Here is a 15886-nt window from a genome sequence, read left to right as displayed (position 1 = left end):
TACACTTAGGGCCAAGATTTTTTAAAGTCTCAGGCCCACTGTTCACCGTTAAAGCAGTCCTGCCGCTCACAACATCAACACCAAAAAGGAGACTTGCATACAGATGCCTCAGGTGGCCCATGCCCTCGTGGTGTCTCCAGGGCTGCCGGCTCTCAGCTGTAGACAAGCCGCGCAAAAACAGTGCTGCTTGGCCAAGAGAGGCTGGTTCCTGGTAGGTACCAGGGAACATCAGTTCTGCACTGCCAGAGCCTGTCTCAGTTTACCACTCCGGCCCCCACCACACACACACTGCCCTCATACACCCCTGTGCTGGAAAAGGAATTTAATGCGCCTTCCTTAGGACGATGGGCCTGAATCAGCCGTGGAGCCCTGGGCAGGAGGACACAAAGGGTGCAGGAGAACAGGGCAGCTGTGTCCACACAACCACACCATTTATTGCCGTGCTGTCTAGCGGGGGACACCGTGCGAGTGCCCGAGTGCACTGGGGAGCGGAGTGTCTGACTCCCGGATGCTCAGACGTTTTCTGAATCGAAGAGTCCAGACCCAATTCGCCTGCTGAGCTTTGCTCCCCTGTCCCACACCCAACGCCCACGTGCGCACACACGCGTGCAGGCACGTGGACAGTGTCCTCAGGAGCAGCAGTTAAATCTTCCCCAGCTTGGAGGGATGCAAGAGAGGTAGAGGTCATTGAGTTTCCTCCTCTTTCACGTCACCTCTTGGCAACCTGTGGACGGCTTCTAGAAGCAGCATGGGCAGAAAAATGAAGCTAGTGGAGCTCTGGCCTGCTCCTCCTTGCCCAGGAGTGAAGCCAGCAACTGCAGTTTGCTGTGAGGTAATGCCTGGCGCCGCCTGGGTGCTCCTGCAGGTTGAGACAGATTCGGGCCAGGTGGGGTGGCGGCCCCAGCCGTGGAGGTCATGCAGGGAGAACCACACCATGACCGGCTGGCTGCCTGTGACCCAGCCCCCCTCCCCGGCCAGGCCTCGGTGGGGGGGCCCACGGTCCGGTGAGCATCTTGGCCTCACCCGGACCCAGAGCTTCCGGCACCGCTGGGATTGAATTCCATGGAGAACCCTGGCAGGATGCTAAGGGCAAGGCCTGGCCTCCCCCGGTCTCTGAGGCCCTCTGCCCAGGTGTCGTGGACCTGCCGAGACAGGCTCAGAAGGCGCCAGAGAGAAACGAGCTGGAGCTGGAGCCTGGCATCCAGCCCCCCGGGCTCCCCAGGCCCTCTCCCACCCTGGCTGTAGTTGCATCAAGCTTCTCATAAGCGGCTGCCCCCACCTGGGCGCGGAGCATGCTCTGGGCATTTGCCATGAGGCTGTTGGGAATTGTGCAACAGTCTCCAGGAGGGCTGAGCGGGAAGAGGGGCTTCCCCTGCTGTCCACTGCCGCTTCCCCAAGGGTTAAGCCAAGAAGGCAGGAGAGAAAACGTCAAGTCCCGGCAGCATCTATGGTACTTGGTGTGGCAAAGACAGGGTCGTGCCCGCATCCCTCTGGCCTGTGGTCCTGGCCCGCCTCAGAGCTATCCGCTCACCCCCCTTCGTGCCCCTGGAATGAGTCTCAGGTCTTGGCCTTCGCCACAGATGGCCCACAGAGACAGGTGACAGGCACAGGACACATGAAGCTCTGGGTCTGGGGGCTCACCTGGCCGTCACCCAGCTCCCCAGAGAAGGCCCCGAGGACACCATGCTGCCCAGAAAGCCACCTCTTTTGCTCCTTGGCTTCTGATACCTCGGAGACCCACTCCTTGAAACCCAGTCTGGTGGAGCCCAAAGGCCAAGGTCGTCTTGAGTTAACCCGAGAGTGGAAGCCCAGCCCTCCACCCAGGCAGAGGTCCCGGGATGTGAAGGAGATGGAGCCAAGCCCCCACCCGGGAGGCCAGCGGCGGCAGCAGTGCCAGGTGGGAGGCAGCTCTTGGGTAGAGGTGTCACGTTCCCGGCTCAGACGTGCCCTCCCGGGGGTTCAGAGGAGCGCAGGTGAGGACCACGTGGGGGGAACTTGACGAAAGCGATGGCAGCCAGCTCTTTGCAGAATTCCTCAAGGACTACCACGCCCTGGAGGAGGGTCTGGTGGTCCAGCCTGAAGGAGACAGCGTGGCGGGGGTCACGGCTGGGAGGTGTGGGCAGCGTGCCAGCGTGGTACCCCCGTGTCTGTGAGGGGTCACCTGGCGGCAGCCACCTCTGACTGACTGTGAGGGACCACAGGCCTCAGCAACGGGCCCTCCTCTGTCCCCGGCCTGGCGCCTCCCCCACCCGGAAGCCCTAGCTTTCCCACCCCGGGGCTCTTCCTTAGGCACCCGCTTCCCTCTGTTACTTACTGCTCCCCGGGGACCTGGCCCATCAGCTGCCTGCGCACCAGAAGCAGTTTGCCTGGGAACTGGGGCACCCTCTGAATTCTCTGCATCAAGTCCCCGATCACCTAGAGTGGGAACAAGAGGGGACTGAGGAGGAGACCAGCGACACTGCCACAGGGTCCCTGGCTCTGTTGCACCATGGGAGGGGGTGGTACCAGTGCTTTCCCCTGGCGCTGGCAAGGGTGCCCACTCCTGCAGCCCCCAGCACCCCCATCCTGTCCCCCTCCCTTCCTATCCTCAGCACTGGCATGCTCCCTCTGGCCTGGGCATCCTTACCCTGACGAGCACAGAGAACAGGCTCCGGCAGCCAGGGGCCAGGTTGATGTAGGGATCCAGGAGGTACTCGTGGATAAGGGGGTGTGGGAAGAGGGCGAGCCGGGACAAGACTGAGGTCACTTGCAGGTTCAGGCTGTACGGCTGTGGGGAGCACGGTGGACAAGCGAGGGTTGGCACAGGCGGTGAGCACTCCTGCGCCCCCCACCCCCCAGCAAGGCGCCTGGCCAGTGTGAACACGCACAGGGGTTGGAGATGCATGTGATGTGTCACGGGTTCCCTGGGGCCGAGGACCAGGGCACGTCAGGGCGTGTGGAGCAGAGACGAGACGGGGCTTCCCGCCTGGGGAAAGGTGGGGCTTGAGGGGGGTCGTGGGGCCAGAAAAGATGACTGGACCCCCACGGCTGGGCCCTGCTCTCCTGAAGGACTCCAGAGGCCCTCGCCCTGTGGCAGGGGTCCAGCCCTGTCGGGCACCTGTTCTAGAATCCGGGACATGCGGTCGAACAGCATTCGGAGGAAGTGACCCTCGAAGAAAGGCCGTTCAGGCTCATGGGGGTCCAGGGGTGCGGGAGCTGGGGGCCAACCCCAGGGTGCCACTCGGGAGCTGCACTCCTGGAACTGAAACAGGAGGAGAGAGTTAAAAGGGGTGGACCCAGTGGTCAGGAGGCACCAGCGGACAGAGGGAGCCGCGCAGGCAGGCGGGGCTCGGGCACTTGGCCAGAGCTGGGAGCACCTCGGGCGGGAGATCGCAGAGGCAGAGTGTATTAACCCCGCGCTCTGAGCGGCGAGAACTGGGCGCCGGCGGAGGCCTTGACACTCACCAGTCCGTAAGCATCGTGGACGTACGTGTCATATCCGGTCTCCTCCAGGAAAGCCGAGGTCTTGGCTTCCTCAGGAACGAGGCAGAGGAAACTGAGAGACAGGACCCTCGGTGTGGAGGTGTCCCCGCCTGGGCCGCCCTGCTCTCCCCGCTCCACCTCCAGCCCCGAGGGAGCACTCTCCCGGCTGCACCCCATCAGGGCTGTGGCCAAAGACGGAGCAAAACTCAGGTGGCTCAGACTTCCTGACCTGCTCCTACCTGTTGACAATCTCGGTCACCGCTGTTTTGCCATCGGGGTTGGTGACAGGGGCAGGGGGAGGCTTCATGGAGGGTTGAAAGCCGGGGTCAAGGAAGCCATCCGTGAAGTAGGGGTCTTCCTCCAGATCTCTGTGCCAGGGCAGACAAGCGAGGCGCCAGTGAACGCAGGAACTGGTGTGAGGTGCTGGGGGCCGGTGGGGGGGTCCCGAACGGGTCGAGGCCTCCCCGAGGCACTGAGGTTCACTTACAGGGTGTCCTCGTAGCTCTCGGGCTCGGGCGAGCCCCGGGCCACGTAAGGGCGGCCCTCGAGGTGGCACAGGATCAGGCTGTGGATGATCTGCTCGTGGGGCTTCTGGAGCAGCTCCTCAAACAGCCGCAGCGTGGCGATGCTGATCTGGGACAAGAAGCGGTCAGCAGGACACCCCTTCTCCACCCCAGCCTCTAGGGATGCCTGGGAAGTGCTCACCCAGATAAGAGGAGTCCCCCTAGGAGGGGCTCACCTCCTCCAGCCGGGGGCTACGGTGGCAGGTTTTAAGGGGAGCAGATGGGTGTTGGCCCAGGAACCAGAAGTCTGGCTGGTCCCTGTCCCATTACTAATTTGAGGTGTGGTATCAGGCAAGCCCACTGGCTCCTCGGAGCCTTAGTTTCCATGTCTAAAAAATGGCCCGGAGCTGTCAGCTTCAAACAAGCCAAATGAATATAAAAACATTTTGTAAGATAAAAAGTGCCATTACAAGTATGTGATCACAGAAAATTAACTGCATGACAAAAGCAGTTTGGCTACCAATCACTGGGTCACTGCCTTTTTCTGCTTTTTTTTTTTTTTGGGTGGGGGTGGGGAGTTGGATTTCAATGGCCTCAACCACCTGCAAAGCTAATGCAAATGGGAAGAAGCTTCAGGAAGTCCCTTGGGCAGGGGTTGGGGGCCAGGGAGCGGTTAGAGAGGAGGGCCTGCCCGCCTCACCTCATCAGAGAGGTGGTCGCAGTGCCTGATGAGGTGGCCGCCCAGGGTGTGAGGGCTGTCCTCAGGGGCTGCAGGCTGCTGGTCCTTCCCCAGGAGGAAGGCCACGGCCTCCCGCAGCAGCGCAGGGGAGCGGAGCTGGCGCAGCATGGCGGTGAGCAGGGCGGTGGAGGTCAGGATGCTTTGTTCAGACCTACGGGGAGGGCGCGCTGAGCCAGGCGGGGCAGGCCAGACCAGAGTAGGAGCAGGGAGGGAAGGGGTGTAGGGGGCAGCACCCTTTCCTGGTTCCCTTGCATCTTCAGCTGGTATTTCTCTGCTCACACCCCACCCCTCTCGAGGTCCTAGAGTCCAAGGGTGGGAGGCCTTTGTTAGCCCACGTAGCTCTGAGCCACGAGTGTGTCAGGGGAACAGGCAAACATCAACTGATGGAGCCCACAGACTCCCATGACTCTGGACAAGGAGGTCCCTGGTCTCAGGCGCAGGAAGGGGCTTGGTGGGGTGGGCGGTTCGCCCAGACTATGGCTACGCCCAAGGGAACTGCACAGAACTTACACATGCAGGAGCTGGGGCTGCAGAATCTCCACAAATAATTTCCCAGCCACGGACTTTGCCAAGGCATCCGAAACCACCTGAGCGCCAAAGAGCATGTCTCAAACACATTTTACCTCCAGTCGACAATTTTCCACTGAGAAACAGCTGTGTCCTTGCACAGAACCTAACAACAGGCAGAGGGTCTCTGCTGACCCCGGGCCCCACCCAGCTCCCAAGAGACCCCCCTGGGGCCTTGAGGTAGAGACACAGACAGAGCACCATGAAGCGGGGGACACCCAAGAGAGCCCTGCCATCGCCCACGCCACTCACTGTGTGTGCCTCTGTGACGAGGTGGTCACAGTAATCAAACCAGCCCAAAAAGGCAGCCAAGGTCTCCTTGCCGGGGAAGGAAGCCTCATCAGACGGGGCACTGGGTAACCTGAGGGAGAGCGAGGGAGGTTTGGGAGGCCTGCTTCAGCTACATCCAGGAAGCTGGGCCTTTCTGCCCTCGGCCCTAGAACCTCTGTTGCTGGGGCTCAGTTCTACTGGGGGCTCTGAGGGCAGAAGCCAAAGTGATGCTTTCCTGGAAGGCGAGAAGGCCCTTGGGCATGGGCTGTAACCTCAGGAAGACGGTGGCCAGCAGGGGTCCCCATCCCCCCTGGAAAACAAGAAGAGCCACCACCGGGGAAGATGACGGACGGGCAGGGCTTCCAGCCCCTGAAGATGCAGCCCAGCCTTCCCTGGCCAAGCGCCTACCTCCAGCTGATGCCCTCTAAAGTGGCAATGTCTGCGGGGTCCAGGAAGCTGGGCAGGGACTGGTACAGCTGGCAGAGGTGCTCGACGATGGCAGGGCAACAAGGGCTGCTCTGCACCAGGTAGGTGGCAGCGGCCTGGGAAGCCACGCTTACCAGGACCAGCAGGTTCTCCTGGGCCTTCAGGGCCACCCGACCTTTCTAGGGGATAAGGGTACGACTTCAGTGACGTGCGGCTGAGCCCCCAGGTGCCCTCCCAGCAACTCGCCCTCCCCATCCCTGCTCCCTGCGTCCCGGCAGCCAGCACCTGGCTCTTGCACAGGCCAATCAGCGAGGTGATGAGGCTGCTCTCCCCAGTGCCTCCATCTGGCTCCTCGGTCTCAGCAGGCAGCTGGGTGCTCAAGGCCCGGGCCCCCCAGGCACCCCCGTCAGGAGCTTTGCTGTGGCGCTGCTCCTCGTTCTTGAGGCCGGCTGCCTCTCTCGGCAGGGCGGTGGCTTCTCTGGATGCCTCCTTCCTACCGACGGTCTTTCTACCCTGCAAGGGAGGCTGCGTGAGGCCAGGCTGTGGTGCAGACCACGCCCCGTGATGGCCCCTTGGGAATACAGGGTGGGTGGCTTCAGCGTGGAGCTGGAGGGGAAGCTGCCTGAGCGCCTCCCCGGTGCCTGCTCCAGCCTTCTGCTTCTTCAGAAGGGCCACGGGGGACTGCCCCGGGGTCTGGGCCCTCCCGCTCCTGTTCCCCAGAGGTGCTCACTTCTAGAATATAGGTGAGCAGGGCTGGATCCTGCTGGATCTTGGAGCAGAGGACAGTGGTGAACTGCACCTCCTCCTTTTCTGTGAGGGATCCAGGAACTGTCCCACCAAGTCGGAGAAGTTTCTGGAAGCGGAGCAGGACAGAGACAGAGGGGAATGGGGTGGCAGGGAAGAAAAGGAAGAACGGGGCGGCAGAAAAAAAAAAACCCCCGCGCACGACCGTGGGTTCAGACTCAAACCTGCGGCACGGGTCCTGATGGAGAAGCTGGATTTGGGGGCTTTCTGAGAGTCTCAGAGGGTGGAGTGTTTTTGGAGAGAAAGGTCCAGTGCTTTGGGACTGGCCTAGGAGCAGCACCCCCTAGCTTTTCTTGAAAGCATAGGCCTCACCCCCAGACACCCCTTAGCTTCTGGGCCCCTCACCTGCACAGGCCTGTGGACGTTGAGGTAATGCAGGAGGGGATGCTGCACCTGGGCCAGAACCTTGCTGAAGAACTGGAGCACCTGCTGCCGCATGCCTGGCGGGTACTGCGGGTCGGGGGACAGAGTGCCTGTCAGTCAGGCGGCGAGGCCACGCCCCCACCCGGACCGCTCCTCCCCTCACTGCGCGGAGGGGCCTTCTCCCCCAGCCTCCCTCCCTCACGCTTGGAAACTGGCCTCCTCTATGCTGCCAAGCCCGCTTCCTGCTTTTCCCTTTTTTCTTTTTGGCCGCACATGCGGGATCTTAGTTGCGACGAGGGATCCAACTGTGCCCCCTGCATCAGGAGCGCAGAGTCTTAACCACTGGACCTCCAGGGAAGTCCCGCCCCCTTCCTGCTTTATTTTCGTCCATAACCTTGTCTTTATTGAACATACTATACTCCTTTGATTATCCTGCCTCTCCCCACTAGAGTTTTCGCCTGTTTCAATCACTGCCGGGTCCCCAGTGCCTAGGACACAGACTGGCACACGGCCGGTCCTCGGTGGATCTTTGATGAACGAACACGGACTGAACGAAAGGAAACATGTCCTCAACCCCGACGACAGCGAGAACGCGCCACCAAAGCAAATAAGCAAGGGCCCGAAGCCTCGGGGTGTTCTGAGACAGCCTCAGTGCCCCGCCCCCAGTGTGGGCACCGGGGGGAGCACAGGTAGACCTGCCGGACACCGGCTCCGGTGGAAAGTTCCAGAGGCGCGCGGGGTCCTGCCCACCTCGGCCTTGCCCAGCGTGCACAGGGTCTCCAGGATCTTGTGCTGCAGTAGGTACTCCAGACACGGCCCCGCCTCACCGGCCGCCGCCTGCTGCTTCTCCTCATACACCAAGATGTCCAGCATCTGCTTCAGCCGCCAGGGAATATCTGTTTTCTTGGCCGGGGTGTTTTCATCTAATCAAGATTCAGGAAACAAGGTGGGGTGAAGAGGGGCACTCTGGCTGGCTGGGGTCAAGCCCACAGGGCCTAGGGGGTGGAGGGAGGTGGAGGCCAGCCTGGAGCAGGCCAGGTTAACACTTTTCGTCAAAGACCAGAGGAAAGGGAAGTTTACAGTTGATGCCTCTCTAGTTAAAAAGACAAAAGACCTCCTAAATGAAGCCCAGGATACAGCCCTCTGACGGAGCATGTGTGCAGGCCCCAACACTTTATGAGAGGAAAGCAGCAGCATTTTTTCTCTGAACCTTGGGGTCTACAGAAGGACACCTGCTAGGGCTTCAGGCCTGCTCTGGGCCTGAGTGAGAAGCTATGGACTCAGGGGTCTCTGTTATATTATTTAGAAGTCATCTTCGATCAGCTTCCAAACAGATAACCTCCTGAGGCCTGTTTCTGTCTCTTTTATACTCAAGGAAGGCAATACTCTTATTTTTTTTACAAAGCAAAAAAAAAAAAAAAAAAAAAAACAAATCCATGCATGACCATGGGTTCAGACTCAAACTCACTGCACAGTGCCCAGGTCCTGATGGAGAAGCTGATTAGTGGGGTTTTCTTAGTCAGTCTCAGAGGGTAGAGTATTTTTATAAAGAAAGTTTTGGTACTTTGGGACTGGTCTTGGAGCACCCCCTAGCTTTTCTTGAAAGCATTGGCTTTTAAGCAGGGCAGCTCACCTCGCCCACCCCTGCACCTCCGGTCCAGGGACCAGTCTGGAAATTAACGGATTGGGCCCAGGTGAAGCCCCAGGTGGACCCAAGGCAGTTCTAGATCTTCTCCTAGTCTCTGGTAGCTTGGGACTCCCTGTCAAGAGATCTTCAGTTTAAAAGCTGCAAACATCCAGATGTAAAATAAGTCCTGGGGATATAATGTACAGTATGGTGACTATAGTTAATAATACTTTACTGTATATTTAAAAGTTGCTAACAGAGAAGATCTTAAAAGTTCTCATCACAAGAAAAAAAAATGTAGCTCTGTGTGGTGACAGATGTTAACTAGACTTATTGTGTGATCATTTCTCCATATTTCCATATACTGAATCAGTATATTCAATTGATTACACCAATTATATGGGGTTGGCCAAAAAGTTTGTTCAGGTTTTCTGTAAGATGCTACAAAAACCCAAATGAACTTTTTGGCCAACCTAATGTGTCCATTATATCTCAGTTAACAAAAAAGGGGGGATCTTCAGTCTAAAGCATTCGTTCTTAACTGGGGGTGATTTTGCCCCTGCTCACCAGGATATCTGGCAATGTTTGGAGAGCCATTTATGGTTATCACAATGGGGAAGGGAGGGGTGCTACTGGCATTTAGTGGGTAGAGGTCAGAGTTGCTGCTAAACACACAGTGTCCCCCCCCAGCCCCCTACAACAAAGAATGATCCAGTCCAGGTGTCACCGGTGCCAAGACTGGGGAACCTGGTCTAACAGAACGCTCAGAGGGTCCCTCAGTGTCCAAAGGCCGCTTTTAATTTCTTGGGTTGGCTCAGGCTGGAAATAAAGCCTTTAGGAAAGGTGTGGGCTAGAATCAGACCCCAGTCTGAACTCCAGGAGGTGGAAGGCTAGGGATGCTGGAAAGGTTACCTGGCAACCAGTGCATCTCCACCAATCCCAGCATACTGACTACAAAGCAGCCAGTGAGACGCTGCCCCCTCAGTGAGTGATCCTGATGGGCCCAGATGACCCAAGGCTTTGGCTTTTTAGAGTGTCAGCCTGGGGAGAAGGACCAGGTGTGCTACATGCCTCGCCAGGTCTCTACAAGAGAAATGCCCTGTAAGTTGGCTCACGGAAAAGAGGAATTTATTCCATCTCTTTTCTTTAATCAGTAAGCCCTAGGCACAGGGCCCAGGCACTTGGGGACTGAAGGCCTGGACATTCTGCCCAACTGGAAGCTGGGGGCAAGTGGTATTCAACCTCTGGGCTGCAGAGTCAGGCCAGTGAGACCTCAGCCTCCCTGTCCCCGCTCCTACCTCACACAGGTCCCCTCCCAGAAGGTCAGGGTGGGGCAGCCCCCACTCTGAACTCCTGAGCAGCGGATGTCACCTTCCTCAGGACACCTGCATCTCTGAGCTGCAGGGTGACTCCACCCACACCTTCCTCCCTGCTCCCTCCAGGGATCCCTGTGCGGAAGGAGACCAGGCCTCACCTGTGCTTTCAATGTAGTAGTTCGTGATGCCCTTCCAGTGTTCCACGAAGGCCTCCAGCAGGTCAATGCTGGGCTCCCGCTGTGGAGAGAGCAGACACAACCTAAGTGGTCGCCACCGGCACTCAGCAGAAAGCACATTCCACCATCTGCTAAGTGTCGGACGTGTGCTAGGCCCTGGAGGAGGCACCGTGATCCTGGGTTCTCAAATTGAATAGTTACACATTTTCTCCAGGACATTTGCACATTGTCTCCATATCTGCCAACAATCTCCTGGTTCCTCTCCTCAGACCCCCTCTCCCTCCTGGAAATGTTGTGACATGAGCACATGTCATGATTCTATATCCCCTGTCCCAGAGCAGCTAAGACTGATGGTAGGGGAAAGAGACACAGAAACAGATCATTTCTATATATCGTGGTTATGCTACAACAGAGGTACGTAGAGGGAAACAGGAGAGCACCCCCAAAACAAAATCAAAATGATACAGATGGAAAATGTGGCGAAGACAAAGCTTTCAGGTCCCTCTTGGTCTGAGAGTCTGAAAATCCGGGTTGAAGGCCACGACAGCTCAGCTCAGCCAGATGGGCACCGTTAGCGGAATATTAAGGAAGTGCCTTACTTATCATGTGCTGCATCTTCTGTCCACGGCTGCAGGCCGTGCACCCCTAGCTCCTCTCCACTCTGCTCCTGTCCACATCTCCTGACTCCTTCGATCGCCCCGGGGGGGATTCTGATCTGCTGTGAGCAACCCCCGAACCTCCCCCCTTTCCCAAAGTGCTCTCTCCATTTCCATGCCCAAGCTGGAACTAACCTTGAACTGGTAACAACCAGTTCCCCTAAAAACTTCTCCAAAAAAGCACATTTCTTCTCTATTCTTGCAAGGTAAATTTTCGCTGAAGAAAAACGCATAGTCCCTACCTCTTAGTCTTTGCTCCGGCCACTCCTCTGTCCAGGAGGCCCCGTATCCCCCTATACCTGTCTAGGTCCTAGCAGTCCCCAGTGAGGTCCAGCTCAGGGCCACCACCTCCACAAAGCCATCTCTGCGGTGCCCAGATGCATCTCTAAATTCACGCTTTACTGCACCACAGGACGGGGTGTCTCCTCCTTCCATAACTCACTCAGTAGGTATCTGTTGAGTGCCTACCACGTACAAGACACCACGCCTGATGTTACAAGCCATACAAGGCTGTCTAAGAGCCAGTCCTCCAGAAACACGCCATGGAGGAGAAGAGAATATAAAACACGCTGAATAACTCAACTACTGAAGTAGTGTGAGAACATAGGAGAGGTGGAGAATGACCTTCGGGCGAAGAGGGGTCACTTCCAACAAGTGGAACAAAGAGGCTTTACCGAGGTCATGCGGGAACTAAAACCTGAAGAGCTGGGTCTGATTTCAACAATTAGAGAAACAGGAGAGACATTTCCTGCAGAAGAAACTTTGCAAAGCACGTCGGGGCCAAGGATGGATTGATGAGTGTGTGGGGCCTTGAATTTCTTGGCCAAACCGAGAAGTCCGATTTTATTTTTAATTTTTTAAATTTTTTATTGTTTCGCAGGCCGCCGGGTGCAGGTCAGTGACGTCGGAACTGTGTGAGGAAGAGTCATCTGGCGGGTGTGTAGGAGACAGACACAGGATGAATGCTTAGCAGACCATTATGACAAGAGGAGGAAGCGATCACACTGAATCAGAGGCCTTGAAGTATTCCCCCGGCCTTGGCGGCCCAGGCAGTCTTGTCTTCTCTCAAAGTCCGCTGTGGGGACCAGGATTCTTACAGGAGTGGCACCTCGCACAGTCGTTCCAAACACACCATCCATATGGAGTGACCGCATCTTATCACGTTCTGCGTGATGCTGTTATTGTTGGGTGAGCAGTCATCTCTCCAGGAGACTGTGAGCTCCCTGGGGGCCAGGGTTCTGTTTCTGCCTGCCACTAAAGGGCTCTGCACAGAGTGATCACTCACTGATATTTACTAAATATCTCAGCAAGCTCCTTCAGCCCCTTCCGTAGTTCCTTGTCTCTGGGAAAGCCCTCTGACCCTTGACCACGCTACAGTCATCGCACAAGCCTGTGATGGGGTCTCATCTAGCCTTAAAATTCATTTATAGTCTCCTAAAGCCTTAAGCTGGACTTCAATAAAAAAATAACAATCCGGGGGCCTCCCTGGTGGCGCAGTGGTTGGGAGTCCGCCTGCCGATGCAGGGGATACGGGTTCGTGCCCCGGTCTGGGAGGATCCCATATGCCGCGGAGCGGCTGGGCCCGTGAGCCATGGCCGCTGGGCCTGCGCGTCCGGAGCCTGTGCTCCGCAACGGGAGAGGCCACAACAGTAAGAGGCCCGCATACCACAAAAAGAAAAAAAAAAAAAAAAAAAAAAAAAAAAAACAATCCAGGGATGTCCCTGGTGGCACAGTGGTTAAGAATCTGCCTGCCAATGCAGGGGACACGGGTTTGAGCCCAGGTCGTGGAAGATCCCACGTGCCGCGGAGCAACTACGCCCGTGTGCCACAACTACTGAGCCTGTGCTCTAGAGCCTGCGAGCCACAACTACTGAAACCCGTGTGCCACAACGACTGAAGCCCGCGCGCCTAGAGCTGGTGCTCCGCAACAAGAGAAGCCACCGCAATGGGAAGCATGTGCACCGCCAACGAAGAGTAGCCCCTGCTCGCCACAACTAGAGAAAAACCGCACGCAGCAACAAAGACCCAACACAGCCAAAAAAAAAAAAATCCAGCAAGAAAAGGAGAAACAGAACAAACGTTAGTCAAAACAGACCGTTAGAGCTGAGAAAGCAGGGGGGTAATCTTTACCTGAATCTGTTATTAGCTACTGTAACTCCAGCCCAAGGAAACTGCACCAAATGATTAATTTTTAAAGATAATATTATATTTACAAATAACGCTAAAGATTGCTATTCTATTTTGTCAGAAGAGGGCAGGAAGGAGCACTCTTCCTCCTTAACTAGAAGTCAAGCAACTTGCTGGGGGTTTTAACCTGGTGACCCAGCCCTGGGAAGACCTATGCTCAAGCTTGCGGGTGGGAGGGAGAGGGGTCCCCATCTCTCCTGGTGGTCGCACGAGGCCAGCCAAATTTCCAGGGCGTCATCTATATGTTGTATACTGAGGGGCCTAAGATCACCTGCCTAAAAATATCCCCCTTGACCAGCAATACTCCTGCAGCCACTGACACTGAAATTTCCACATAGGAAGCATTAGAAATTCACTTCTCAGGGCTAGGGTCCTGTCTATCCAGTCCACCCACCTTGTGTATGGAGCTTTCCCAGAGAGGTATGAAGGAGTGTCAGATTACTTTCTAAAATGACAGCTATTTTGATTGGGGACAGGGAGGAAGGGAGGAGAGATCATTCTGGAACCCCCTCCTGAGGCGGGATGGCTGGAGGCTCCTGAACACCAGCGAGGGCAGGGCTGGGCAGGTGGGAGAGGAGAAAGAGCAGAAGCTTTTCATTTTCTTCACAAGTTGCTTAAGGCTGAGACTGTTTTCACTCAGTAACAAGCTCCGATTTGGTGTGTGTGTTGGGAGGAAGGGGATGGAACCCAAGTGTGTTTCTCCTGAGAACATGTGATACACTCAACTGATCAATTAGGGGGAGGGTTTATACTGTGAGACAAAAGAATTGTTAACTTTACAGGCAGAATCTTGGCAGGGTTGCTTTAACTGGAGGGCATCCCGCCTACCCTATCTAAACGGCACTTTTATCTCGCTCAACCAAGAGAACAGCCGCCGTGGGCGCCTCTCACCAGCCTTCAACCCCAACAGAAAATGGCAGAAACACACACTCCTCGTCCCCGCTGGCCGCCCTAGGCCGCACCGCAGCTGGCCTCTCCTGACTCAAGGTCAGTGGGGCTCGGGCTGGCCTGGTGTTGAGACAGCATTCTGGAAACTGCGCTTGTACCCTGCAGACGGCTGTTTCCTGGGCCAGGCGACCCCCCACTCCCCGCCCCCGGACTGTATCTGTACCCTCCCTGGGGACCTGGCCAGTCCGGGGCCTGCACTTCCCAAGTCCAAGGTGAGAGGGCAGACTGCGCCTGAGTGTGGTCTTGGAGGCGGCCGAGGGCTTGGAACCAGGGTAAGGGGCAGCTATTTTTTAAGGCCGGGTGACCAGGAAGGGAGGAGCGTGGGGGAGGAGGAAGGCACCCAAGCTGGGGGAGGGGCCTTGGGGGGAATTTTGGGAAGAAACTATTGGGTGACTAGGGAACACTCGGCACAGAGGAGTTTGGGAATTGGGAGAGACTCGGGGAGCAGGAGAAATAAACAGGAAGCAATCCGGGGAGAAGGGTTAGGGGCCGGAGCGACCTGGAGAGAGCTGGGAACACGCGCGATACGGAAAGAAGCCACTGGAAGCGGGGAGCGCTGCGCGGGAGGGGCGCGGCTGGGGAGCGAGGAGGCCCGGGAAAGGGAACCACGGCCCGGGTCGCGGGTCCCTTCCTGGAGGCGGCCCGCGCCCTCCGCCCGCCCGCGCGCCGGCCGGCTCCTCCCCCGGCCCCGCGCCCGCCCTTCCGGCCCAGGCCCCGCGCGCCCCAGCGTCCCCGGCCTCACCGCCCCCACGGCCTCCTGCAGCAGCGCCCCGAGCCGGCTCAGCATGACGGCGGCCCGGCTCCCGGTTCCCGAGCGGCGGCGGCGGCGGCGGCAGCGCTCCCGGGCGCAGGCGGCGACCCGGACACGCGGCGAGGGAGGCGGGGCCCCGGCCGCCCCGCCCCGCAGCCCCCGCCCCGCAGCCCCCGCCCCGCAGCCCCCGCCCCGCAGCCCCCGCCCCGCAGCCCCCGCCCCGCAGCCCCCGCCTGGCCTAGCTTGGAGTCGGAGAGGAGGCCTGCAACCGACGTGGCCGGGCCGGGCAGCGAGGAAGGGCCCCGGGGTCGGGGGCGCCGGCAGCCGGGTCAGCGGAGGGGCAGGGTCAAGTCCGCCGGGGCCTCTTGGTGAACCAGGAGGCAGCGAGCGAACTACCCTTAGAGAAGGGCGAGTGGAACCAGACAGGATTTTCCTATGAGGGATGAGGTTTGTGGGTTCTGGAAGTCTCTAGACTTTCCTCGTGGGACCCCATAATGCCTTAGCCTCCCATCATATGACGTCAAGGATCAGCAGAAATACATTTTGAACAGCTGACTGCCATGTGCTCAGGAAGAATTTCTTTCCATTCCTGGGGGAATGGGGGCGTGGAGCGGGGAGATGGGGAATGGGCTTTGAACTGGCAGAGCTGGCTGCTAGAAAGCCCCCTCCCTAAGGTCCCAGGTTTTGACATTCCGGGAAACCCTGCTCTGGTTGAGGGTTCTGCCTGGGTAATTCTTGGCCATAATTTTCCCAGTGTGTCCCCCCCAACAAACACACACACACACACACACACACACACACGAGACACACCTGTTTCTTTCCTTGATGCGTCTAGAAGGGCAAAATGGGTCCAGCGTGACTTCTTTCCCCCACCCCTGTCCAGCACAGTAGCCACTGGCCACTTGTGGCTATGGAGCTGAAACGGGCTAGTCCTAATTGACATGTGCTGAAGACATGTCAGACAAAGGAAAAAATGTAAAATAGTCACTAATGATGTTTTATGTTGATTACAAGTTGAAACGTAATCTATTAGATAAATTGACTTAACCAAATATATTATAAAAATTAATTTCACCTGTTGCTCATTACTT

The 15886-nt window shown here is 57.5% G+C and overlaps 1 protein-coding gene across 1 annotated transcript; it reads right to left on the bottom strand.

Moving 5' to 3' along the window:
- Positions 1 to 305: 305 nt before the first annotated feature.
- On the bottom strand, positions 306 to 14898 carry FHIP2B (FHF complex subunit HOOK interacting protein 2B). Its single transcript, XM_060102499.1, is given in 19 exon segments — positions 306 to 1927; positions 1929 to 1990; positions 1992 to 2076; positions 2315 to 2415; positions 2627 to 2767; positions 3098 to 3241; positions 3445 to 3535; positions 3702 to 3830; positions 3950 to 4095; positions 4666 to 4855; positions 5215 to 5291; positions 5524 to 5632; positions 5950 to 6146; positions 6253 to 6480; positions 6698 to 6820; positions 7117 to 7221; positions 7885 to 8057; positions 10236 to 10314; positions 14787 to 14898. Coding segments are annotated over 19 exon segments (2595 nt in total). The 5' UTR covers positions 14832 to 14898; the 3' UTR covers positions 306 to 1557.
- Positions 14899 to 15886: the final 988 nt, after the last annotated feature.

This window comes from Mesoplodon densirostris, chromosome 6 (genome assembly GCF_025265405.1).
Source record: "Mesoplodon densirostris isolate mMesDen1 chromosome 6, mMesDen1 primary haplotype, whole genome shotgun sequence".
Taxonomy (NCBI): domain Eukaryota; kingdom Metazoa; phylum Chordata; class Mammalia; order Artiodactyla; family Ziphiidae; genus Mesoplodon; species Mesoplodon densirostris.
The sequence above is the reverse complement of the archived record's forward strand: the minus strand, read 5'-3'. Positions and strand labels throughout refer to the sequence as shown.